At 45.7% G+C, this 26,380-nt stretch overlaps 1 protein-coding gene across 3 annotated transcripts in view; it reads right to left on the bottom strand.

Moving 5' to 3' along the window:
- Positions 1-1,096: 1,096 nt before the first annotated feature.
- Positions 1,097-26,380, bottom strand: part of TPRKB (TP53RK binding protein) — a 94,519-nt gene continuing 69,235 nt past the window's right edge. For 2 of the 3 annotated variants that reach the window (XM_069229737.1, XM_069229738.1), the window contains exon 5: positions 1,097-1,453. In XM_069229737.1, coding sequence (XP_069085838.1) covers positions 1,367-1,453 — 87 coding nt within the window. In that variant the 3' untranslated portion in view covers positions 1,097-1,366. The remainder of the gene's footprint in view (positions 1,454-26,380) is intronic. The other variant, XM_069229739.1, reaches the window with a different exon arrangement.

Genomic DNA, 26,380 nt, shown 5'->3' on the forward strand with positions numbered 1-26,380 from the left:
GCTTAGAAACTTTCAAAATTCATATTTCAGGTTCTCCTTATTGTTTTTTTTTTTCATTTTCGTGTATATTAAATTCTGCTCTATTTTTCTTATTCGGTTTGGGATTTTTATTGGTTTGCATTTCAACTTTATTTCTGTTTTTGGTACTGCATAAATACTTTATACATTGCCTTAAGATAAGTCTGCTCTGTGCCGCACCAGCCAGGGGGTTGAGCTCAGGTTTATTCTGTGACTTTGAAGGTTCACCCAGACAAGCTTGTGATTGTTCCTTGAGGTGGGTAGTCACACCCCTAAATAATAATTTCCAGGAACACTGATTCTATAGTGCTCTTTGTGTGGTATTCCGAGATCTCGCCTTTGTCTGCATCCACAACCTTGTTTTACTCCACCTTTCTCCTCCTCGCACTCATTTCCAGTATAGAATGATCAGGATATTTTTGAGTGGTGAGTATTTCCTAGACACAATGAGTGATGTGTCTGTGCTTGTACCTTTTACTATAGAATGCTCTGAAGGAGTGCAGGAACAGGACTTCCAGTTTGTCTTGTAGACTGGACTCACCTGATACCCAATGCCCTGTGGGCTGCTAAGCTGCAGTACAGCGATAATGTGGTGGAAGGTGCCATGGAAGCAGGCTGCACTGCTTGCTAAATCAGCAACCTCCACTCGCAATTACCAGTCCCTCTTGGACACACACCTAGCATAGTGACATCATCACATAGCGTATTGGCTCCAAGTCCTATTCCCACTCTGTACTCTGACTTTCCTTAATTGTCATTCTAAGTAGGTATGGTGTACTGTAGTGAGCCACTCTCCAAAGTTAAATGTAAAGGTTATGGTCCCTATGACGTTCTTGTGATCCTACAGGCGCTGATGAAGCAAATATTAAGGTTTATGGCCAAGTAAATGATTGTACATGTACGGTTCTATAGGTTTAACTTTCTAAGTATGTTAAACCTAAATTCCCCTCAAAATTATTTACATTGTGTCTGACAGGTTGAAGAGCTCTGGCTCACGTCACATCATCTAGTAGTAATAACACTCCACAAATATAACTACTGCAGTGGCACCATGAGGGAGCCTTTTCTGATGAAGAATAACAGGCAACTCGTTTTATTACTTGTTGTAATATATAAACTATAAACTATTATTCTTTTACATCTTCGCTAAGAGAAAAGTTCAACATATCTGATGCATGAAAGAACTGCAAACATGCTTAATTAAGAAATCTTACACAGGAACTTTCAGAAAAAAAGAGTGAGAACAATCTCTTAATTATCTGATACAGATAGTCCAAACAAAGTATACTAAGGTCTTTGCACCTTGTAACAAAATGATAGCTTTGTCAGCCAACAGTGAAGTCAACTGTCACAAAACATCTTTTGTTGACATCCTGCAAATAACACCCTCCAACAGAGTGCCAATCTTCTCTTCTTGAGGTGTCAGTTTATACAGCTGCAAAGACAAAAACAGAAAACACAATATAAATATTGTGTTAGGGCAGCAGCAGCTTTCAATCCTAATAAATGATGCTTCATAAAAGAAAAAATAACAAAACTTTTTATTTGCATTGGTTTTCAAGTAAGCCTGTACTCAATTTACTTTGGACCCTTTTTTTGTTCAGACAATCTAAGATGTACGGAAGAATACACCCAAATCTACCCCTTACAAGTTCAACAGTGATGTTTGATCAATTGGAAGTATTTTTAGGAGTGTGTAGATGGGAAAAAACACATGTAGTGAAAAACATGACTGTATAGCACAAAATATCACAACCACAACATGACCTACTACTACGTCGTAGTGTAAATCTAAACTTGCTATTGTTACCTCAACATCTACTTACCTTGACCCACGTTGCAATGTAGTGTTCAGGCAAATTTAAAGCGGGGCTGCAAATAGATCTGAACATCTTTCGGGGTGGGGGTGTTGAGTTTGGGGCTGGGAGGGGAGGCAAACAGAAACCAAAGGAGGCGAGGCTAACATTTCAAGTAATGGGGTAGAGCTATTCTTAGAGCCACTCTATAGACACCATTTCAGAGGAAAAAAACATGCATTCATATGTTGAAGCAAATTCTACATCTGTTTACTTTTCACTCTGAGAGACGTTTGCTTTAGGCAGAGGAGGCATGCCTTCAGTTAGATATAAACCATATTTTCAGGCTTCACATAGCTGAGCTGGCTCTCAGTCTACCCACTGTTCAGTCATCAGACACCTGAGCTATCATCACCAAAGGACAAAAAAGCACCGCCCATCCTTTCTGCTCGATTTCTTCTAAAATTGCCACCAATCCTGGAATTAGTGTCTGAGGTCATCTCTAAATATACTGATAACCTGTACATGCAAGATATGAGTTGAGCTGTTACTTTTAAAGTTCAATGAATGCCGAAGGACATTAAGATAATGAATAAAATAGATTAGCATTAGTAAGCTTCCTCTATTTTGTGCATGCCAAGATGGAGTGTGTTCCAAAAGGAGGAAGCAACAAAATACAGAGAATATGACCCTCATACCACCCGCCCTCACCAAGCCTTTCTCAATTGCAGGCTGATAACAGGAGGAAAAAGTCAACGTGAAGTAATCACTTACACTTGGAAGTGAACACATAAGCTTCATGGGGCCTGTTTAATAATAGGCTCTGTGGGCAAAGCAGAGCACCGCGTAGTGGAACCTTCTATAAACAGGTAACCACTGGAGCTTATGGTGACTCAGAGAACCGAGACGCGAATAACCTATTCAATTCAATTCAATTCATATAACTTTATTCGGCACATATAAATGACCATAAAAGCATGAACAAAGAAGAAAAAAAAACAACAAAAAAAAAAACGACAACAGTACATATTTACAAAGACATTGCAATTAAAACTAACAGTTATTAATTATAGTTAATGGCTCATTGAGTAATACATATGGTCATTCATAAATATATAAAATGAATAATGAAATACATTAAAAACTCATACTTTTCCTGGAATTGATGCACTGATTTAAAAAGGTGGCAGTATAAAAACAAATATCTGCTGATTGCAGATTAAAAATTAAAGCCATGGCATGTTTAACTGTACGTGTTCCGTATTTAACAAACAGAGGTTTCAAAAATACTATACGAAAACATGTATACAGTTTACAGAACAGCAGAAGGTGCACAGTGCTCTGTGTAGATACATTATCGCACCTACATGGCCCAATCGGGTGTTTCTTAATGTTTGGATGGGCTACTAAACAATGTGCCATCCCAAATCATAGTCTGGTTAGCACAAATTTATGTGAATTCCTAGTCACCATAGTTAGGTAAGATGGAAAACCCTCCATTAGATTGTATCTATTATAAAAAATGACGGAGGACAGTGATCCGGCTATGGTTGCTCGTTTCCTTTCTGCATAAGTTAGAAATATACTTTTCATTTCTGATTTGGAGATCGTGGTTGCTGCACTAGGATTATTTAAAATATTCAGATTAAAAATGTCTGAAAAACAGACAACAACATATTTAACCCAGGGAATATCTCGATATTTATCCAAACGTAGGCAATCCTCAACAATAGTTCTGTTAAGTAGCTTCTCATCGCCAAGCCAAAAAGACCGCCAGATCATCAATGGTTTAAGTGATATCAGATCAGTTAAATAATTAATGGCTAATTCGCGATGGCTTAATTCAGTTGAGGCAGAGATGGGCAAAAACAGGAGCTTTTTTAAAAACATATTTTCCTCCAACTGTAAGTTGTAGGTACAGCTATAACCCCATACTCCTGCCCCATACAGAGCAATAGTCACACATCTAGCTTGGTAAATCTTGAGCATATCCCTGGTTCGACGATCCCCAACTTTTGCAGCAAATCTATAAATACCATAAGCATTTTTTGCCATTTTATTCCGGATGTTATTAAATTCATTGTTCCATTTCCTGTCGTTAGAGAAGGTAATACCTAGGTAACAAAATTTATCCACCTGTTGCACCTTTTCGCCGTCTATAAAAAAGGCATTTAACGTTTTGGCTTTAGCTCCGCAGGTCATGGTATGCGTTTTTCCCTTATTAATTACTAGTTTTCTATCTTTAATAAAGGAGGAAAAACTATCCATTAGTCGTTGTAATCCGACAGGTGTTCGAGAGAGTAAAACAGCGTCGTCGGCATATAGTAATACCGGCACCGGAACACCGTTGATCTGAGGAGCATCAGCATTAACCTTTTTTAAAATATCATCAATTCCATTAATAAATAAAATAAATAAGAGAGGTGCCAAAACACAACCCTGTCTAATTCCTCGTATAACACAGATTTTTGGAGTACACTCTCCTCTGGTTCCAAAACGTACGTTGGTTTTCAATTTCTCGTATAACCTAGCGAGGAAAAAGATTATGCCTTCTGGGGCTCCTAAATTTAACAGAGTTGGCCATAAAATGGAATGATCTACCATATCGAATGCGCTGCTCAGGTCAGCAAAACAAAGATACAGGGAACCGGGTTTCGCTTCAGTATACTTCCCGATCAGTAGATCAAGATTGATGCACTGGTCGAGCGTACCTCGTCCCTTCCTAAAACCATACTGGCTATCAGCCAGTATGCTATCCTGCTCAGCCCATTCCTCTAATCTTACTAACATCACTCTACTCATAACCTTGACTGAAGAGTCAAGGAGAGAGATCGGGCGGTAATTCTTAGCATCAGATCTACTTCCCTTTTTATGAATTGGCACAATGATTGATTCACCCCAAGTTACAGGGGCCTCGGCACACCCGGCAACATTAAAAACAATGGTTAAAAGGGGGCCCCAGACATCTGGCGCAGCTTTATAAACGTCTATAGGTACCCCGTCCGGGCCCTGAGCTTTCCCTCCTTTGCTAGCCCGTATACCATATTTGACCTCACTAACAGATATATCCAAAGGCACAGTGGGCCACTTATTGGGACTAGGATCATTGTCTTTATCAGAGTCAAAAATGCTGGAGAAATGTGCAATCCAACCCTCGCTAGAAACATTAGAAGTCAACTGTGGTGTTTTTTCATCCCTTAGAAAAGGCGAGTTGACCGTGGCCCAAAATAATGTACAATTTGATAATTCAGCAGCTTGGTTGAGGGAATCCCAAGCCTGTTGCTGCAGTTCACCCTTCCTCTGTTTGAGCGCACATTTGTATTCCATTCTTAATTTATTTACCAGTTTTTTGTCCCTGGGCCTCGCTGCTAAAGCCTGCTTGAGGCCAGTTAGTGCGGAAGTGCAAAGGTGATTAAACCATCTCGGTCCGTTCCTACTTTGCCTACTATTGCGACTGGTAAACTTGGCATCAATAGCTTTATTAATTTGGTTAAAATAATATAAAACCCTCTCAGAGTCAGAACTATTTTTTTAAATAGAAGCAATGTCCAGCAGGCTCTCATTAATTATGGAGCTAGTTAAATCATCGGCTCTTTCACCAATCCATCTTAGCCTTACACCGTTAGTCCTATGTGGTTCTACATTAGAAATAATAATTCCCACATCCACCGAACTACCGGCCCAAAGGGTAGTGTCCAGAATAATACGGTTGTGGTCACTTTGGGTAGTTACTTCAATTCTTGGTGGATCACAGTAAGAACTAATATTAGAAGATGTGATCACATGGTCAATGACCAAGCTGATGTGCCAATTTTTAAAAGTGGGAATGGGTAAACCATTAACATCTTTACAGCACTCCACTATTTCCAGGTCATAGCAGCCCATGAACTTATGCAGTGCTTCCCCATAACTGTTATGTCCAAAATGCGGGACATCCCAGCCGGCACTGTTAGTAACCCCACAAACCCTTTGTGTAGACAAATCGCACAAAGTAGTATTGAAGTCCCCTACCCAGATGAAGTCAAATACAACATTCTGTTCCAGACATAAGTTTTCGACAGCGCCGGCTAAGTCTGTTACTACTTTGACCCGGGTAACATCAAAAATGTTATTATAATAGTTAATCAATAAAACATTATGGTCTTTGTCATCCACAAGCCAGAGGATCTGCACAAGGTCCCCTACAGGTATATACTTTTTAACCACAATAGGACGACAGATCGTTACAAGTATAAGGAGACCGCCTTTCGCTCTACCTATACCACCTCCCAACGCCGGTAAATTGTAAGAAACGAATCCCTCATAGTTAACTTCATCTTTACACCATGTTTCTTGAAGACATAAAATGTCATGGGCATTAACAAACGTTAACCATCCCGGATCCCTCTCCTTCGATTTCAGCCCTGCCACATTCTAACAAACAATAGTAATAGTATCCTTACCCCTAACACAATTACTATCAGGCACCATACCATTGTTTCGTCCCCAATTCGCATTCTGGTTTGAATTGCTTATGTCCCCACAATCGGGCGGTGCCCTTATATCCACCGCCAATTCAATTTCTGTGTTGTTGGGCATCTCTTGGGCCATGGTATTGTCTATACCGATATCCACACAGGGAATAATAATCACCTGGGGTAAGAACTGCCCTCCCTCATTAAGTCAATCATTTGCATCAAGAGAACTTAGGGGTTGAAACCGGTTTTGCATTAAAATATCAGGGTATAGCCTGTGTGTAGCAGGGCATAATCTACTTCCTCTACTCCCATAAGGGGCATTATTATGATGGCTGTAAAAGAAAGCAAGCGAGCGGGCACACACATTATTATCAGTAATTGGTAATGAGGCAGCTCTTAATAATACAGTGGCAGCATGTTGAGGGTGTTTAAAGTTTATAATGACACAGTCACCACTAAAACTTTTCTTAGAGCTCCCTATCCAATTTACCCTTCTGGTAGTCAGAACTTGATCTGAGAGTTCAGTTGGGAATCCACAATGCCTGTGCATCCAGGAAACGGTTTTATTTTTTAAAGACTCGTGGGTTTCCTGATGATTCCCCTTTGCAACAGGGGGAACATTAGCTAAAACTACCACATATGGTGCGCAATCAGGAGGGAGATTAATGGCGCGCCTTCGCCTTACCTCAGTCCAATCCTCTTTTCTATCAGGTATTAAAACAACCTGGCTATCATTACAGGCTAAGGACTGTGCTGTCGAGTAGTTCTGTACAACACTCCTACTAATATCTAAACCTGTAACATCACCGGGGGGAGCAACCTGAGTATCATGATTGCTTATTGTTATTGGGGCTGACACACTATCTACTTCCACCAGTGTTTTTTTGAGGAGATCGCCTAATCTATTAACCTCCGCGGTTAGCTGATCAATTTTTACCATAAGGGGTTTGACAATACCCTTAATCTTTAAGTCAATAATACTTACTAAGTTTTTTGTTTTTTCTGCATCTAGTTTAACGTCGTCGATATTTGCCGTATTATCCTCATCCTTATCTGGATTCTTGAGGGGGCTAACTAATCTTTTTTTTGCGGGCCGAGCACCCCCACGTTTAGTCTGGGTCTTTCTACATGCTCTAACCACTCTAGGTAGTGGGGTGGGTGGATGTTGCACTATGGGATCAGTGGAAACCTCTAGATCGGCTAAAGTAGAAGTATTCTGCATAATCACTTCCCTATCAGGGACACCGGAATTAGTGCAGACACTACTACTGTCATCCAGAGCCAATGGAGCAGGTGAAAGTTGCACACTAGATAATGGGGGAGAGCTGCTAAGCCCTAGGGATTGTCTCCTCTCGCAATTAATTTTACTAACAATCTTCACTAAATAATTATCCAATGTCTGGGGTATAGAGGGGACTTTTTGCTTTGACATGCTTAACAGTCACAATTTATCACTTTAAAATCGAATAAGGCTTTTCCAAGTTACACACAAATAATAAGATAATAAGGGCTGCTTGAAAACAAAATGTGATATACACAACCTACATACAGTCCCCTGGTCTCGGCAGTATACAAACACTGACAGAGCCCCTTGCTCTGCTCCGTCTTTGCTCCGTCTTTGCCTCCACACCTCGTCACTGTCTCGCTTCCCCTGCTCGGAGCCCGCGATCCTCGCAGCCAGCGTCGTGTATGCAGGTGCACTCAATTAATCCACCGACTTCCGGGGCACACCATTTGCCGGGGTCTCCGGGCCGGGGCTCCTCGGTGCCGCGCTGCCTGCCGGGATACTAACGGAAGCCGCAACTGATTTATGAATACCTTGGATAATATATTCCAGAAGCCGATAGGCCCTAATTGAAAGGTAGTGCGATATAGGTAAGGATGTTTATACTTAAATAAACCCAGACGCACTACTTTTAAGGGGCATCACATTTGAGCCTACCTAGTTTAAAACATTAGGGGGGTGGCCCTGCCCTGGCTCTTCCTGGCAATGACGGGCAAGGACGGGCCCGCCCTTGGCCCGGGCTTCGCCCGGGCACCGCCTGGGCGCGTCCCGCGCAGCGGGAGCGCGTTAATGTTTTTAAAGGGCTCCTTGCCCTAGCGTGTGGCGGCTGGCCCCTCCTCCTGCTTCACAGAGCGCTACCCGCGGCAGCGGGAGCCCGTTAATGTTTTTAAAGGGCTCCTTGCCCTAGCGTGTGGCGGCTGGCCCCTCCTCCTGCTTCACAGAGCGCTACCCGCGGCAGCGGGAGCGCGTTAATGTTTTTAAAGGGCTCCTTGCCCTAGCGTGTGGCGGCTGGCCCCTCCTCCTGCTTCACAGAGCGCTACCCTATTAAATCTCCCAAAATTCATGACAAGTCATGCGGCTGTATTGTAAAAGCCTGACATCTTGCAAACGGATGACCCAGGAGGGTCAATGTAGCAAGAAATGACATCATTCAATCTTGAAATGATGGTAGCAACAGCACAAACATCGTGCCACAGAATAAAAAAAGGAGGTTTTTCATAAAGTTCCTGATTAGGGGGTAGCAGGATGACACTCTTACAATAGCAGGATGAAGCAGGTAGAAATGCCATCATTGCAATCTTGTATGAGGTAATTTAGTACAGCCGCAGGGACAGTCTCGGTGTCTAAACCAGGCCTTAAAGATGTTTAGAAAGCCTGTGAGTGATCACTTCCCACCAATTTTAATGAGTGCTGGCAAAAGAAAGATAAGCTTATGATGGGATGTGATAGCTGGGCCTTCATCCCTGTTGATCTATTCCCAAGTACTCTAAATAGCCCCCCACCATGGCACTGATTACAAGCTTCACGGTACAGACAGGGTGCAAACTCCGCACCAGTAATTATCAATACTGTGCAGTGACAACCCACCAATACAGTGTAATTACGAGTTACACTCTACAGAGGCTGTGGTAGAAGAATGCAAGGGGCTATTGGAAGGTGAGGTGGGGGAAAGCTTGAGGAAGATGAAGGAAGAAGGGGAGAATTTTGGTTGGCAGGGGGCAGCATGTAATACACCCCCTGTGCGGTTTCAACAGGGATCATGGAAGGGGGTCTTGGCTACATGCATATTTCTCCCCACAGTGATTTTACCTGCTGGGTCTTCATGTTAGTTGTTCCCGCACCCAGTAAATCTGGTTGCAAGGACACTAGACTTCTTATAGTTGTGCGGAGTAGAATACCACACAGAAATTCCAGTATGCACAGTTCCCAGTCGGTGTCCATGTCTTATGATATTTGTTCTTATAAAAGAAACTTAAAAATAGAGGTTTGTACTAAAGAGAGTCTGATTGTTATTTCCAAAAATACATACATTTTTAACAGAGATACTCTTACCACCCACCTTTCTGCAAATTTGAACTCATGGCTAGACAGGAATAAATGGGAGAAAATTAAATCTGTCAGCAAGTTACATATTCTTCGGAATTCTTCTTATAGGCTGAACCATTCCAAGAGGAAGCATCAAGGGCATGGTACAGTAGAATGTTTTTGGGAAAGCCCCATTCCAGCCATACAAATTTCTCTCATGGGCACATGTTTGTAAAGTAGAACAGCAGTAGGCCTGTGTCTGGTAGCGTACACAACAATTAAGCAGAAAGCAATGAACCATCAAACAAGCAGAAATGCTGAAGCCAGAAAGTAATCCACCATGAAATTCACTATTCTTATTCTGTTAATTTGCACTGGGAAATTTCTTTAGTGGGGGACATTTTTTGCTTGGAACTGAGACTGTTTACTATTGAATTTGCACCAGAGACTGCTTAAAATCTGAACGTGTTTGGGGACGGTTTTAAAAGTTGAGTTGAAACTGATGTAGTGCTTCTTTGTTGTACTCTTCCTATAGCAGTAGTGTAATTCCACTGCGCTGCCTTGCTTTTCCCGCTCCAGTGTTTGCAGTGAGCGGGGTAGCTTGCTCTCTGATCGGCTCTCCTACCATTATTTAAGATGAGCCCGTGTCTGACACGCACAGCAGGCACTCCGCTGGTGTGTCGAAGGTGTCCCTAAGGCAAACGCTGGTGTGTCGAAGGTGTCCCTAAGGCAAACCTGTCTGTGACCGTCAGCGTTCCAGAAGCATCCAGTGCCAGCCACTATGTCCATTCCCTGAAAGACTCTAGGGTAAGCCTGAAGTACTCAAAAGAGGTTTTGAGCCCTCAACATATAGACTTCTTTTACTAAAACACCACTCCCTCTTGATGAAGATACTTCTGCCACCTGTACGTTTTGCGGCTTGGAGTGTAAGTCACTCCCTTCAGGAGTTGCATATTGTAGCTCCTCCACCAACCATAATGAAGTTTCTATCAAAGCTTTCCTTGTCAACGTACAGTCCCTTTAAAAGCACACCGTTTGTGTACATGATCTTTGTGATGAGAGGTCCGACCTATTTTTTATAATAGAAACCAGGTTGTCAGCTTCTTCTTAACCTCTCTTGGAAACTGCCATTCCCGTGGATTACAAAACTCAGAATTTAGACTTGTCACTGGTAGAGGAGGAGGTATTGCCATTATTTTTAAGCACATTTATTCCTGCACTACTTTTCTGGCTGACGACCTATTGAAGTCCAAAGCCTTTGGCTTCTGCCTAGCTCTGAATGCCCAACAGTCTGTCACTTGCCTCCTAATTTATAGGCCTCCTGGCCCAGCCGCCCTCTTAAAAATAATTCCCTTAAAGAACCTATGTTGCAGGTTCTATTACACTTATCGCACCATATAATACTTGCGATTTTATTATGCAGTGGGACTCCCCCTCTGATAAAGACACTCTCAGTCTTATAGACATCATGACCCTTCTTGGCCTCTCAAAAGGTCACCATCTCAATGCATACAGATGGACATATTATTGACCACATTTTCTCCAATGAGAAATTAAGTGTGTTTGACCCCCATCCCCCTTACATGGACTGACCATTACTTGATCAATTTCGGATGGCAGGTGGCCTCACATGGAAGTCGTGAAAACCCGACCTTTTTCCAGGACCTCTCAGGATAGCTTGCTAAACAACTTAGAAAAAAACACTGTGCCTAACTTCCCTGGTTCACTTGATTAAGACATTCAGGTGTCTGACAACTGGATTCGGTCCTCAGTGGTAGAGCTAGCCCCCACCACTCCCTAGACGCCTGACAGGTCGAGCCTAGCTCTCTTGCCCCTGGTTTTTATGATACCTTGAGGCAAGCGAAAAAAAACTTGTAAAAAGGCAGAAAGAGCTTGGTGCAAAAACCATAGCTTGAGGACAAAGCCAAATAAACCTCAGCACTAAAAAAACTACTCTAGCCTAATCAATTCCACTAAAAAGAAATGTTATGAGGGAAATATTGATATGGTAGATAATAAGCCAAAAGAAATCTTTAAGATAGTAAAAACATTCCCAGATCTGATGGCAAGGATCCCTCGGCCAAGTGGTTTGAACAACTGGCCTTTTTAAAGAACAAAATTGCGGGAATTCAAAATAGCCTAACTGCAATAGGTGTATCAGCCATTGGCCTCACCCACCCCCCCTCCCCTGATATCACCTGCATACTTTCATCCTTTGACCCGATCTCAATAGATTATTTGAGAGCTGCTATTCTAAACCTTAGGTAAGGCTCCTCTTCTGACCCCATGCCCTCTTTTGTTCTTGTGTGGGGAGTGGAAGACATCAATCTGGTTTTGAACAGGTTTCTGTCATCCAGGATAGTCCCTTCTAACTGGAAACAGCCCTAGATTCTACTCCTCCTGAAAAAAGCCCAATGCACATCTCAATATCCCAAGAAACTACCGGCCTACCTCCTTGCTGCCAGCCTTGTGAAAACTTGTGGAGAAGTTTGTGAATCAGCAGCTATCCAATTACATCGAGTCCCACAGGCTACTCCACCCTAGGCAGCCAGGTTTTAGGTCTAAGTTCAGCACTTCTAGAAGTTTCGGAAGTGATAAAATGCACCTTAATGCAGCAGGAAAGGCATTTCTGGTACTGCTGGACCTATCCACTGCTTTTGACATGGTCCTTCAGTCCAGGCTGCTTGCCCGTCTTCATGATATAGGCATCAGGTGTACAGTGATGAAGTGGCTGAAGTCCTTTCTCAAACACATGCCAAGAGGTCTGGATGCCATCTTTCTCGTCCAGTGTTAGACCTGACAGCCTTAGGGTAGTCACACCTAACTTTCTGCCTGCCTCTCTCCACTTTTTGGACACTGTTTTTGCTGGTTTTAGGACTCTGCACACTTTACCACTGCTAACCAGTGCTAACCAGTGCTAAAGTGCAAATGCTCTCTGCCTTAAAACATGGTGACATTGATTTCTACCCAACTGGCTTATTTAATCTACTTGTAAGTCCCCAGTAAAGTGCACTACATGTGCCCAGGGCCTATAGATTAAATGCTACTTGTGGGCCTACAGCACCGATTGTGCCACCCACCTAAGTAGCCCCGTAACCATGCCTCAGGCCTGCCATTGCAAGGCCTGTGTGTGCAGTTTCACTGCCACTTCGACTTGCCATTTAAAAGTACGTGCTAAGCCTTAAACTCCCCTTTTTCTACATATATGTCACCCCTAAGGTAGGCCCTAGGTAACCCAGGGGAGGGTGCTATGTAGGTAAAAGGCAGTGTAGTTTATATGTCCTGGTAGTGTCAAACTCATAAATTCATTTTACACTGCTGTGAGGCCTGCTCCTTTCACAGGCTAACATTAGGGCTACCCTCATATACTGTTTGAGTGGTAGCTTCTGATCTGAAAGGATTAACACAGTCATATTTAGTATGGCCAGAATGGTAATACAAATACCTGCTGACTGGTGAAGTTGTATTTAATATTACTGTTTAAGAAATGCCACTTTTAGAAAGTGATCCTTTCTCTGCATTTAAATCCTTCTGTGCCTTACAATCTATATCTGGCTGGGTTAGGTGACAGCAGGCAGTTCACTACTACCCACCGCCAGACCAGAATCGACGGCCGGGCCGACGGTAGGCACCTTCGACCTAGGGGTGGAGGCCGGACCGGCAGTGGGATAATGAACCCATTTTCACCAGGGATTTCCTGGTGGGTTACCCCACCAGGTAATCCCTGGTGGAAAGCATACGGCTGACAGGAATTCTCATTCCTGTCACCTGTATGAGACATACTAACCACTACCCCCACCCAGCCCCTCAAACCCCTAAAACTGCCCCACCCCAACCCTGAACTCCAAAAACCGCCCCCCCCATCCAGTCTCCCTGTAGGTATCACAAACCCCCCAATACCATCCCCCACCCACCCCCCTCAATACAGGTCCCTCCCATACCCCCAACCCCCCAACATACACATGCACCCATACTCCCACATGCACACACGCAGTCATATACGCACACACATCCCCAACCTTCACAAATACACACCCCATGCACTCACACACTCAACACACATACACACCCCTCCCCCCTTCCGGACAGCACTTACCTGTTCCGTGGCACTGCTCTGGGAGAGAACAGGCTCCTTGGATGCTGCTGCGCCAGCATTGCCTCACCTCCACGCCTATGACTGCATCATCATAGGCGTGGCGGTGCCTGGACTGCCGTGGCGCTGAGGGTGGAGCAGCATCCACCCAAGCCACCGACCACCAGCATGGCATGCCTCACCGTCATCAACGGCGCTGAGGCTCCATGCATCAGAATATGGCGGGATGCCTGCTGCCGCCACTGGAGGTCATCCATCGACCGTCACCGTGGTCGGCAGCGGGCTATCCCGCCATGTTCACAATGAGGGCCTGAGTCTGTGTGTGTCTTTGCTGTATATAAACACATTTTTGCCCAGTTTTGCCCCTTGGTACGACCCCCAACCAATTGGGTGGGATATAGCTGGATCATGGGCCATGGGCCTTAGTGGAGGTCACCCCCAGGGAGCAGAACCTGGACTTGGCAGGAATAAGGAGGGGAGATAAGGCAGGCAGAGAAATACTGGTTAGGAAGGGGGACACTGGGTCTAGCCCAGTCATACATTTAGCTGGAGGAATGTGGCTTGGGGGGGTGGGTGGAAGGTTTTTAATTGCAGGCACCTGGCCCGGCGCCCTCTTTCTCCTGGGGATTCTTGTGAGTACAGAGGTGCTGCTGCTGCACAATGTCCGAGGATACAAAGAAGGAAGCAGTCCATCGAGGAGGTGAAAGGGGAAATGTTCACCTGAGCAAAGGCTGTGACAGTAGTGGGGCAGTAAAGCTCATTGTTGGTGTAGAAAGGGAACAGAAGGAGGCATTGGGGTCAGGGGCAACGTACGCAAGGTCACCTGGGAAGGGGGCCCGTGCCAGACCGGTATAGAGAAAGGATGGCAGAGGATGGAGCACACTGCAGTACTGAAATAGATTTGGCCATGGAGGAGGAGGCAAGAGCTAGGGGTGTGTGTGCTGGGAGGTGAATCATCTGGATGGAGAGAATCAGAGCAAATTAGGGCCCGCTTTGCAGGAACCACTAAAGCCAACGGTTGGGAGATGGCCATGGCCCATATGCGGGCACCCACCTCCCATGGAAGCGGACAGTCCAAGGACAAGGAGGAGTTACAGCCAGGAATTTTAGCAGTGCCTGGTCATATGTACACGTTACCACAAGGTGAGCAGCTCAACACCAAAAGGAAGGTCAAAGGGGGAGGGGTAGTGGGACATCAAAAGCAAAGAAAACAAAGAAGGCACAAGAGGAGAAGAGGGTGGCAACAGGGGATAGAATTGACTACAAGGTCGCCAGTGCCACTTCAGCCAATTGGTGTCGGGCAAGAACCTTCTAACGAAGGAATACACTAACACCAGAGACTGGGGATTTGTGTGAGTTCTCCAAAGTGATGTTGAAACTTTTTAAGGAATGGAATGGGCAGAAGGGAAACCCAACCCCAAAGGTTGAGGGTAGGTGACTCAGACGAGGGGAGTCCAACAGATGTGTGGGAGGGTGCGGTGAAGGAACATGGGGTGGAAAACTGGCAGTTCAACCTACGCTTGAGAGGATGGGCAGAGGTAACTCCAGTACACCCGCGGGGGACCTCCTGGTACACGTGGCAGAGGTGAACAAACCTACCACTGCACCACCCAAGGCTGGAAGGGTGGTAGGACTGAGTGGGAGGCGGTCACTGGCATCGCATATTCCACAAGAGGTTAAGGAGAGAGTGTGGAAGAGAGAATTCATTGATATTTTCACCTTACTACAGCCTGTACGCAGCGGTGTGGATACATTTAAGGGCTCTGGACAGGGCAAGGATAGGAAAAGGGTTAGACCAGAGGAGAATATTATGAACTGACATTTGCCTTGTTAGCAGCCATAATTTTGGAGAGGTACCCTGAACAGGTCCAGCCTTGATTAGGTACAATCAGGCTATTCAGGAGAGGTTCAGGCGTTTTGGAGGAATGGGTTGGCTGTAATATGACTTAGCCTTCCGCCAGCGCATGGAGGCAATGCCAGGTATGTTGCAGGATCAGAGGGAGGCGGAAGAATGGGTGGAGATCATGGGGTCAGGTGCTGGATATGGGGTGGGTGCATCCTGGGTAGGATTTGGTTTACGACAGTGGCCCACAACACTCTGGGGGCAGGGATTACAATTAAGCAGTGCGCCAGCACAATCTCTCTCAAGCACACAGTCAGGACTGGCCCCTCAATTACTGACAGGCTCAAAGCAGGCACAGAGCGGTCAGTTCCAAAATGTACCCACCATTTCCTGGACATCCACTCAACAGGATGGCGGTCCTCAACACTAAGGTTTGAGGTATGGCCCAAGTTATCAGCATTCTTTGGTCAGCCATAGTCACCACCACACAGGATTAGGTTTAGCGCAACATCAACCAGTTGGGGGCCGTCACAACAACAATGCTTAGGTATGGGAGGGAGACAGCTGGTGCTTGGGGTGCCCGGCCAACAGCCCAGTAACAATTGCCCAATCTCTGCAATGCACAATGGGGGGGTGTTACATCAAGTTGGGAATGGCCAGCTGAATACACGGCCCAGTTGGGACAAGGACCCACAGTCATTGGCTGGGATGGGCCAGCCATCTGGCTCACTGCATGCAAGACAGTTGCAGCACAGCATTCAACCACAAGGCGGTATAACATCACAGACTGTTAATCAAGGCACAGCGACTAGCCAAGGACAGCTCATGGTCGGGCACCCGCAGCCACCACAGGGGCAGTTACAGTCATTTCAGACTTCAAAGGTTGCAGACACGTTCAAACTTTTGCTCCAGTGTAAAGCAGGGATAACACCTGCCGTCTGTTCAATGCAGGCAACTGCTCCTGGGGTGTGGCGTGCAAATTCAAACATGGGTGTACACGGTGCTGGCCAGTCACCCAGCTTTTTCTTACAAATCACTCAACAGAGCAACACCTGGCGGCATATTCAATGGCCAGCCATTGAGGGGACCCGTTAACAAAAGGCCCACCCGATCCATTTTGACATCCTAGCGACACTTTTGAACGAGTACCCGAAGGAAGATGAGAGGGAATTACTCTTCTGGGGTTTTAAGGAGGGGTTCAGAATTCCTTACTCAGGCCGAGAGGCTGAAAGGTCTTCAAGGAACCTGAGCTCAGCAGAAAAATTGCCAGACATGGTGGCAAAAAAAATAGAAAAAGAGCTATGTTGGGGGTAGGATAGCAGATCCGTTTGACAAACCTCCCTTAGCAACCTTTATCATCTCTCCACTAGGGATCGTACACAAAAAAGAGGAAGGCAAATATCGGATGATCCATCATCTTTTATATCTGAAAGGGAATTCAGTTAATGATTGGCTGAGCAAAGCCTTGTGTTCTTATGCTTCACTTGACGAGGCGATCAAGCTCGTCAGGGAGGCTGGACTGGGTGCCCTTGTTGTGTAGCCATTTTAGTTATAGCTCGATGCACGTTATTTTAGCACTTTAGGCCTGCTGCTGTGCACTTTAACCTAGATTTATTTTATTCAGCTTTGTTTATTATTTTAACAATAGCCACATTTGCGGTCTTGTTTTATTTCTCTCTATCTAGCTGCATTCTTAAACAAGACATTTCATTCACTCTGTGCTTCTCTCAAGGCCGCAGTAAGAGAGGTTGCCGGTAAACGGGGTAACGCTTTGTCTCTGGTATTCATAGAAATATACACATCCTTACGTAGGGACATTTTCTCAGAACATCAGCTGTTTATTATAAAAACACTTCCATGTCCCATACACGTTAGAGGGAGATTCCAGCCAGATGACCATGAATGTATGCTGAACGTTTTGCTACAGCTGCTTTTGCAGACTTCAGGCCTTTGCTCAGGTATGGGGGATGATGTCTTCCCAGGGGAACCTGAAGGACAGAACTAGAGCTTAACATGCTGTGCTCTAATATAGCCTAGGTTGGAATTAGTCTATTGACTCTAGTGGTAGCGTTATTTTTATGCTTTACTCTCCTTGTCACAATTTTAATACTGTCAGGATTTATCATCCTGGTTATTGCAGTACATGCTTTCTTATCTAAGATGCAGTTGCTTCATTGAAACCTTATTGAAACATATACTGCCTCTGCTTGTCCTTGTATATGTGAGACTAACGTAACTGAGAGAAACGGATGCGAACTGAGTGACCACGATTTCCCTAAGGAGTCATTTGTGTCATGCGCCTGGCTGCCCAATCATCTATCTTGGATAGAAATGAGGCACTGCTAGTTAGCTGGAGCAAAACCCGGATTAGGCTGACAGGTGTCACCTGTAGTGGGTTAGACTCAGTCTCCCACACCGGAGGCAATTCTGCCGCTCAAATCCAGTAATCTCATTAGAATAATGAGAGCCTACGCGACACCCTTATGGCAAAAGCAGATGTTGAATCTGCCTTTAGTCTGTTGCCAGTACATCCAGAAAGCTTCCACTTATTGGGGTTTCAGTTACAGGGAAAGCTATACTAAGACAGGTGTATGCCCATGGGATGTTCTGTATCATGTTTATATTTTGAGGCTTTTAGTTCCTTTCTCCGGTGGGCAACACACAGGTTGCAGCCGGTGTGGGCCAAGCTCCATTACCTTGATGATTTTTTGTTTGTGGGGAAAACAGACTCCTCAGACTGTGCACAAACGCCGGCTGCCTTTGAATTTGTTTCACAAGAATTGGAGGTACCTTTGGCTGCGGGGGAAAAAAGAGGGCCTAACGACTAGATTGTCATTTTTAGGGATCAAGTTGGACTCCACAGAAAGGGGGTCCCGCCTCCCAGCAGGAAAGATACAAGATTTGGCAACAGTAATCCAGAGGATGCTAGTAAAGGAGAAAGCAACATTAAAGGTCATAAAGGAGCTGCTGGGGAAGCTCAACTTTGCATCTAGGGTCATTCAGGTGGGAAGAGTCTTTTCCAGGAGTTTGGCATGCGCAACAGCAGGCATTACTAAAAGGCATCATTTTGTAAGGTTGAGGGCAGGTCTGAAAGGGGACCAGCGTATGTGGTTGTCTTTTCTAGAAGGTTTCAACAGAGTTCGGTAGTGGCCATCACCGTGGACAACGAAAGAGCTGTTGCAACTGTACCCAGATACTTCCAGGCTTGGGGGCTTTGGAGCAATATTGGGGACAGCTTGGTGCGCCAGGGCATGGCCAGCAGCTTGGCACAATTCTAAAATGATGGGGAATATAACAGTGTTGGAGCTCTTTCCCCATTCTGGTGTCACTGCTGCTTTTGTCGGATCGTCTGGCCAACAATAAATTAGTTATGCGGTCAGACAATATGGCCCCTGTCCATGCCATTATTGTGCAAACAGCCTCTTGCCTCAAGGTACTGGGGTTACTAAGGCACATGGTGCGAACATGCCTCCAGTACAATATTGAAGTTAGGGCTAAGCATGTGCAAGGGATGCAGAATAAGGCAGCTTATGCTCTTTCTCGCCTGCACTGGGAGAGGTTCCGGGCGGAGTGGCCAGAAGCAGAAGAGGAGAGGACCCCCTTCAAGGAGGAATTCTGGGAAATGAGTCAAGAGAAATACAACTTCAGAGCATGGCGGAGAAGGCCCTAACGGTTGGCACAAGGCAACGGTACCGGTGTTGCATGGAGACATTTGAGGACATTGCATCTGGGGTGGTTGATACAGAAGAGGATTTTGAGGCATTGGTGGTACGGGTCAAACACTTTGTTGTATGGGCGAACGGTGCAGAGAAAACCAGGTCTTGGGTAATGGAGCACTTGGCAGCAGTAGCACACAAGGCAAAGTTGAAGGGTCTGCAGGACCCAACAAAAGGATTTCTGCTCAGGGAAGCTTTGAAAGGATGGGTCGAACATGTAGAGAAGAAACAGGATTTTAGGTCACCTATGGAATTTTCAACACTAAGAGGACTAATTGACCACCTCCCTTTGGTGTGCCATTCCATTTTGAGACTTTTAATATTTAGTACAGCCTTCACGCTGGCCTTTTTTGGTGCATTCAGGGTGAGCGAGCTGGTAGCCAGAGCCAAAGGTGACAAAAGTGGCAGGGCCCTGTTGGTTAAGGATTTATGCTGGGGCCCTCACAATGTGACTATTCGAGTCAGGCAATGTAAGACAGATCAGTTAGGCAGGGGACAGAGCATTATACTGAGATGGAAGAGGTACAGCCCATATTGCACAGTTCGACTCCTGGCAGGGTATATACAGGAACGGGCTGGGGCCAGGGCGAGGCATACATCCTCACTCACAAGGATGGGACACCTTTAGCATTATATCAGTTTAGGAGGGTATTGGCATCAACTGTAAAGATAGCGGGGCTTTGTGGGCATCACTACACCACATATTCATTCAGAATTGGGGCAACCACAACAGCCTTCCAGGAAGAAATGTCGGCTAATACAATTAAAAAAATTGGGAGATGGGGGATCTGAGAGGTTCCATTTATATATACGCCCAAACATCCGCAAGTAATGGCTAACTAGAAGGGTGGTCCAAGGAAGGACTTGAGGTGGATGTCTGAGCAAAAATTTATACTACAATGTATGATTAATTAATATAATAAAGCCATGACTGTTGGCTCAATCTTCACCTCTCCCTTTTGGTTTGTTTTTCCACCACAGAATGCAAAACCGTGTGGGTCATCGGGCACTCTTATGTGTCCAGGGCAGCGGAAAGAGCTGGCAACAGTGGAGAGAATGCAATATTCTTGTTCCAGCGCACAAGGGTGGACTGGTTCGGAAAGCCTGGGCTGCAATGGAGGGACTTGGAAGGCGTCATTTAGGCATGCCAAACCCGGGCAAGAAACGTGACGTTTTGATAATTCACTTAGGTGGGAAAGAACTCCCAGCTATAGGTAGCGGCAACTTGTTTCAGATTATGAAGGAATCCCTCACCGAGTTGGACTGGACCATGGATGCCACAGACGTTTTATGGTCAGAGATCATTCCCAGAAGGTCTTGGAAAGGGGTTCAATCTCCAGGCAGTATAGAGTTGTCAAGAAGGAGGCTAAATAGTCCCCTGGCCAAATTCCTGTTGGGGTAGGCATAGGTGTGATTAAGCACAGTTTACTTAATTTGGGGCAGCTAGACTATCATGGTCCAAATGGGGTACACCTGTCGGACATTGGGGTGGATATATTTTTAAGGAACATAAGTGCAGCATTGAATGCAAGAGGTTATTGGTAGAGAGGAAGAACTGAGGTGCACCTATGGCGTGGGGGAGGTCTTGCTGGCAGCGAAAGCTCCAAGCAAGGCATGGCGGTACTTACAAGGCGATCCTAAAGAATGATGACAAGTTGCGTGAGGGGAACAGGCCACAAACAGGTGACAGCCAGGACCCAGGGTGGTACTGGCAGGCTACCACAATGGCCTTGTGTGTTGAACTGGAAGGAGACATCTTAGGACAGGGCAAACCCCAGTCGGTGAGAGTTAGCGAGGATCGGACCCAGGTTACGCAGGCCCGCTGTAAGGGCACTGAATCACCCCCACCACAACCACTTACACAAGTGAAGAGGATGCCGCTGTTAGGGCTGACAGTTTTTAAAGTCCCAAAGCCACTCTGCACATCGAGGTTATGCCATTCACTGTCTGCTGAGGCCAGCGCTGTGCAGGGGCATGAGGCAACAATACGGATTCATACAAGCCTCTGCCGGTCTTAGACTTTGAGGAGCAGCTCCCCCTTCTAAAATTCGGGGATACTGATAGACCGCGTCCACCCAGTCTTGCGCCCTGAGGGTGCCCAACAGAGCGACAAAAGAGCTGCAATAACTTATTTAATTTACACCTTTGCTGTGCCACTGTGATTTTAAATAATACCATATTTTAGCTGTGTTGCTGTATAATAAAGTACATTTTCCACCAATAAATAAATCTGCAAACGGCAGACATGGCAACCAACATATAGTTCATTGAAGGTATGTGGGGGATTATAAAAGGGAGCAGGAAGCGGCCTTTGCAGCGCACTGACAGCAGCAGTGATAGGAGCATAAGTGTGGCGGGCAGGTGCAACAGCAGAGGGGATGGCATGGTGAAAAACGCAACAGCTTATGCATGGTTGTTTCACCACCCCTAAAAACAACAATCCAAAATCTCAAGGCAAACTAAGAAAATAGTCTAGCAACAGTAACCTAAATGCCCTGTGGAGAGACATGTAATAGGGCCAGTCACCATGGGCGTGAACCAAAACAAAAAGAGGGACAAATTTGACAGATTCACCACACAAAAGTATCAGATTTGGAAAGGCACAGAAAGGAACCAATGACAAACGAGGGGGCATGCCCAAAGCCCATGTAAAAGAAACATCATGTCTTGAAGAGACAGCGCATGAGCTGCCTAGACGAGACCTAAAAAGGATCCTGTTCAAGATTCTGGTCCTCCTACAAAGAGCTTTGAACCACTCTGCCTGAGTTCCTGTCCTCCAGGATTCAATATTACACTCCTCTTAGAAGTCTGCACTCTTCTCACCGACACCTGGCTAAAGTCCGTAGGGTAAGGTGGGCAAAAACAGGAGGAATACTTCCCCCATCTGGGCCCCCAAGTCTGGAACAGTCTGCCTAATAAATTACACCAAAATTAAAACGAGAGGTCTTTCAGAAAGCAACTTAAGACCTGATTTTTATTTTTTTTCGTTCTGACATCCTCTGCTTGCTTACATTCCACCCACAGCTGGGTCACTCCTCGGAGTAGCTGTGCACCCTACACATCTTGCTATTCATTCATTCACTTAAAAGGTCAAGTTCTCTGAGTCCACCCTCCCACAAAATGAAAAAACATGTCCAGGGCAATATACCATGGTTGGACAGATACAACTATTGTGCATACCAATCACCAATATTATGAAGGACCTCCTAACCAAGCAAGCATAATGAGGCAGAAAACCACAAACCAAATTAAGAATGCATCTGTAATGCTCAACCATTTCTTAACCCCTTTGGTGCATCTGAAAGCCAGGGAGGGCTTTCAAAAAACCTGAGGCCTAAAGCACTAGAGGATTTATTTTTTTTAAATCCCAGGGGGAGATACAGAATACCTTCCGTTTCATTCCCCAGCAGCTTTGGGGCGGTCCTGACGAACACGGGGATGTTGCTCCAGATCCTGGCCGCATGGAGAGAAAAGTCCTGCGGTCTTTGTTTTTTACACTTAGTCTGCAGTCTGATGTTGCCGTGGCTCTGGGTGTGCCTGGATCAACCAGAGATTGTGACCTTGCCTGCCAGATGAGCAGCGGTACTGGCCATGATAGCTTTGGAAATGATGCAGATGGTTCTAAAGGCAGTGCAGGGCAGCATGTATGATGCCCCTAAGGGTTGCCTGTGTGGAGTCTCAGAGGCCATTGTGTAGGGCATTATCAGCACCAAAATGCAAGAGTGACAGCAGTTCTGAAGTCACTTTTTGGAAGAAGTGGTTTGACATTCTTTAGAAAAAAAAGATGGTACCAGGCCCTCTGTTTTTTTGGCAATGAGTTCCTTGAGGGTGACGTTGGTATCCAGGGTGAATTCAAGTGGCTTGGCATTTGGTGAAAGTTGTGATTTGTGAAGGTTCATGTAATTGAGCCAGGTTGTACTGTATCTGTTTTATTTTTTTTGGCAAATCACAGGAATTCAATATTGGCTGGGTTGAACTTCAGGTAGGTGCAGGACATTCAGGTGTGGATGATGTGCAAGCAGTGTTTGAGGCATCTGATGCCTGAAGCCGAGGAGACTCAAGTACAGCTGTGTATCATTGGCATAGTGGTGAATCCTGATGCTGTTAACAGTGAGTAGATCAACAAGTAGCTCCATAGAAAGGGCGAAGATGACAGGAGACAATATGGAGCCCTGGGAGAACTCCACAGGAGAACAGGATCTTTTGCAACCTAGTCGTGCCCAAGTAAATGAACTAGTGTGGGTTGGAAAGGTAGGAGGACAACCATTGAAGGGCTTTGCTGGTGAATCTCATTTGATACTCCATGGTGCGTATACAAATTGGATGGCCGACTTTGTTGAAGGTTACTGAGAAGATCTGCAATATCAGAAGTCAGAGGTCATCTTCATCTGTGGTCAAGGTGGCACCACCTATGATGTGTAAAATATATGTTTCTGTGCTGCGGAGTGATCTGAAGACTGGCAGTCATGCAGGAGATGGTTAGCATCGATGTGGCCTTGGGTTGAATGTAGACTGCTTTTTCGATGATCCCCCATGAATGGTAAGTGAATGATGGGCTGATAGCTGGCAAGGTCATCAGCATCTTGAGCAGGTTTCTTTGAGAGTTGGAGGATCTGGTCTGCCCCGAGAGATTCTGGCAAGAAGCCTTGAGTGAAGGAGTCATTGATAATAGTAAATAGGGGTAAGTGAGCATCTCCAGAGATAGCTCTGATGAAGGATGATGGATAAAGCATCATCTTCACAAGAAGTGGGCCTTAGAAATCTGCACCAACCTGTAAACAATCATTCTTGGAAATGGGTGCCTCCTTCCTGGAGATCGCTACAAGCAAACCTGAGGATATTAACACCACTAACGACTCTGAGGAAAACTAAAAGTCCACCTGGTTAAACAATTCCTACACTAAAGTCATACTACCTTATGTCAAATACATAATGAAATATTCCACCATTAATTGATGCTATATCATAGATGGTTTTATTGACCTGTTATGTTTCTATGTGTCACCTATTACTTTCCCCCCACTTGTCCATTGTAATTCACTTTCTTGTTTGTTATGTTTCGGGCTTATTATGAAATTCTTTAGTCCTGGCTGAGCAAAGCAAATATTCAAATAAAAAAATGAATGAGACATGGGAAATTAAGTGAGTAAGAGCCAGAGAAAGTAAACATGAAAAAGAAAATGTGCAACAGTGAAAAAGTGAAAGAGAGAAAATAGTTTAAAATGTAAAGAGACAGAGGGAGACGGGTAAAAGAAAGGAGCAAGAGTGAAAGATGAAGAGAGAGGCAACATGCTAAGGGGTAAAAAAAGGAGCAAGAGTGAAGCAAGGGTGGAGAGAGAGAGAGCGAGAACAGCAGGGGAGTGGTGAAAGGACAGATAGAGGGAGTGCAGGAAAGTACCCTCTTTTTGGCATGGTTACCCAACTTTTTGCCTGCTGTCAGTGTGTTTTGACTGTGTTCACTGGGATCCTGCTAACAAGGACCCCAGTGACTGTACTCTCTCCCTCTAAATTTGGTTGCTTGGACTTCGCATACCCTATATTTGGCATATTGGTGCCCCCATATAAGTCCCTAATATATAGTACCTTGGTACCCAAGGCATTGGGGCACCAGGGGTTCCCCACCGGCTGCAGCATGTATTATGCCACCCATTCGAGCCCATGCAAAATGTGTCTGCGGGCCTGTCATTGCATGCACCCTTTCACTTCAGGCCACTGAACCAGGTCACTGTAAGTCACCCCTATGGTAGGCACTCCTAGCCCAGAGTGCAGGGTGCAGGTACCTGTGTGTGAGGGCACCCCTGCATGAGCAGAGTGCCCCTACAACTCCAGCTCCATTTTCCTGGACTTTGTGAGTGAGGGGACGCCATTTTACGTGTGTACTGGAGATAGGTCACTACCTATGTCGAGCTACATAATGGTAACTCCAAACCTGGGCATGTTCGGTATCAAACATGTTGGAATCATACCCCAATAGAGATGCCATTATTGATTCTATGATTCGATAAACTCCGGAGGCTCCTTAGAGGACCACCTGCTTTGCTCCTACTAGTTTGCAGGGCTTTCCCGGGAATCCCGCGCTGCTGCCATCCTACAGACATGTTTTTACCCTCCTGATGCTTGACCAGCTCAAGCTCAGGAAGGCAGAACAAAGGATTTCCTTTGGAAATAGGTGTTATATGGCTTGGGAGGGGTAGCCTCCCCAAGCCACTGGTATGCTTTAAAGGGCACATTTGGTGCCTTCCTTGCATAAACCAGTCTGCACCAGTTCAGGAACCTCTATTCCCTGTTCTGGCTCAAACCTGGACAATGGAAAGGGGTGTAACCACTCCCCTGTCCATCACCACCCCACTGCCCAGAGCTCCTCAAGGTGGCCACTTGATTCTGCCATCTAGAATCCAAGGTGGACAGAGGCCTCTGGGAGCATCTGAGTGGCCAGGACAGGAAGGTGACATCACAGCCCCCTCCTGATAGGTGGTCACCCTGCTAGGTGACCAACCCCCTTCCTGGGCTATTTAGGGTCTCCCTCTTGGGTGGGTCATCAAATTCGACGTGCAAGATTCCAGTAGGACTCCTCTGCATCGTTTACTTCACCTTCTTGCCACTGGAACTGCAACTTCAGTGAAGCACAGCCCTCTGCGTGCTGCTTCTGCGACTTCTTCCAAGGTGTACTGCGTGGGCCTCACTACGACTCCTGTGCTTGCTGCCTGTGGGGGCAGCCTCCTCTTCCTGTGACTCTCCTCACTGCTGAGGGTCATCCAGGACTCCCCTCCATGGGTTGAGTTCCCAAGGACCTTGCTGGTCCCCGGCAGCTCCACATTTCTTCTTCCACGACATTTGCCTTTGCCAAGGCTTGTTGGTGATTTTTCCACACCACTAACAGACTACAATCCTTCTTCTGGTGTGGGAAGTTGACTGCATCACTACAGAAACTCTTCAGAGGCTCCGATGCTGAACTGCTTACTGTCTTTGTCCAGTCGACCTGGTCCTGCATCCTCAGACGGGTGGGTAGGGGCTCCAGCCACAACTGGACATGCCAACGTGAAGTGGGCTTGGCCCCCTTCCTTTACAGGTTTTCCTCTTCCAGGATCCACCTTTGGGTTCTTGCAGTCTTGTCTGGGTCTTGCATTACCCTCTTTTGAAGTCCTTT

The sequence above is a fragment of the Pleurodeles waltl genome, chromosome 4_1 (assembly GCF_031143425.1).
Source record: "Pleurodeles waltl isolate 20211129_DDA chromosome 4_1, aPleWal1.hap1.20221129, whole genome shotgun sequence".
In the NCBI taxonomy this organism is placed as follows: Eukaryota; Metazoa; Chordata; class Amphibia; order Caudata; family Salamandridae; genus Pleurodeles; species Pleurodeles waltl.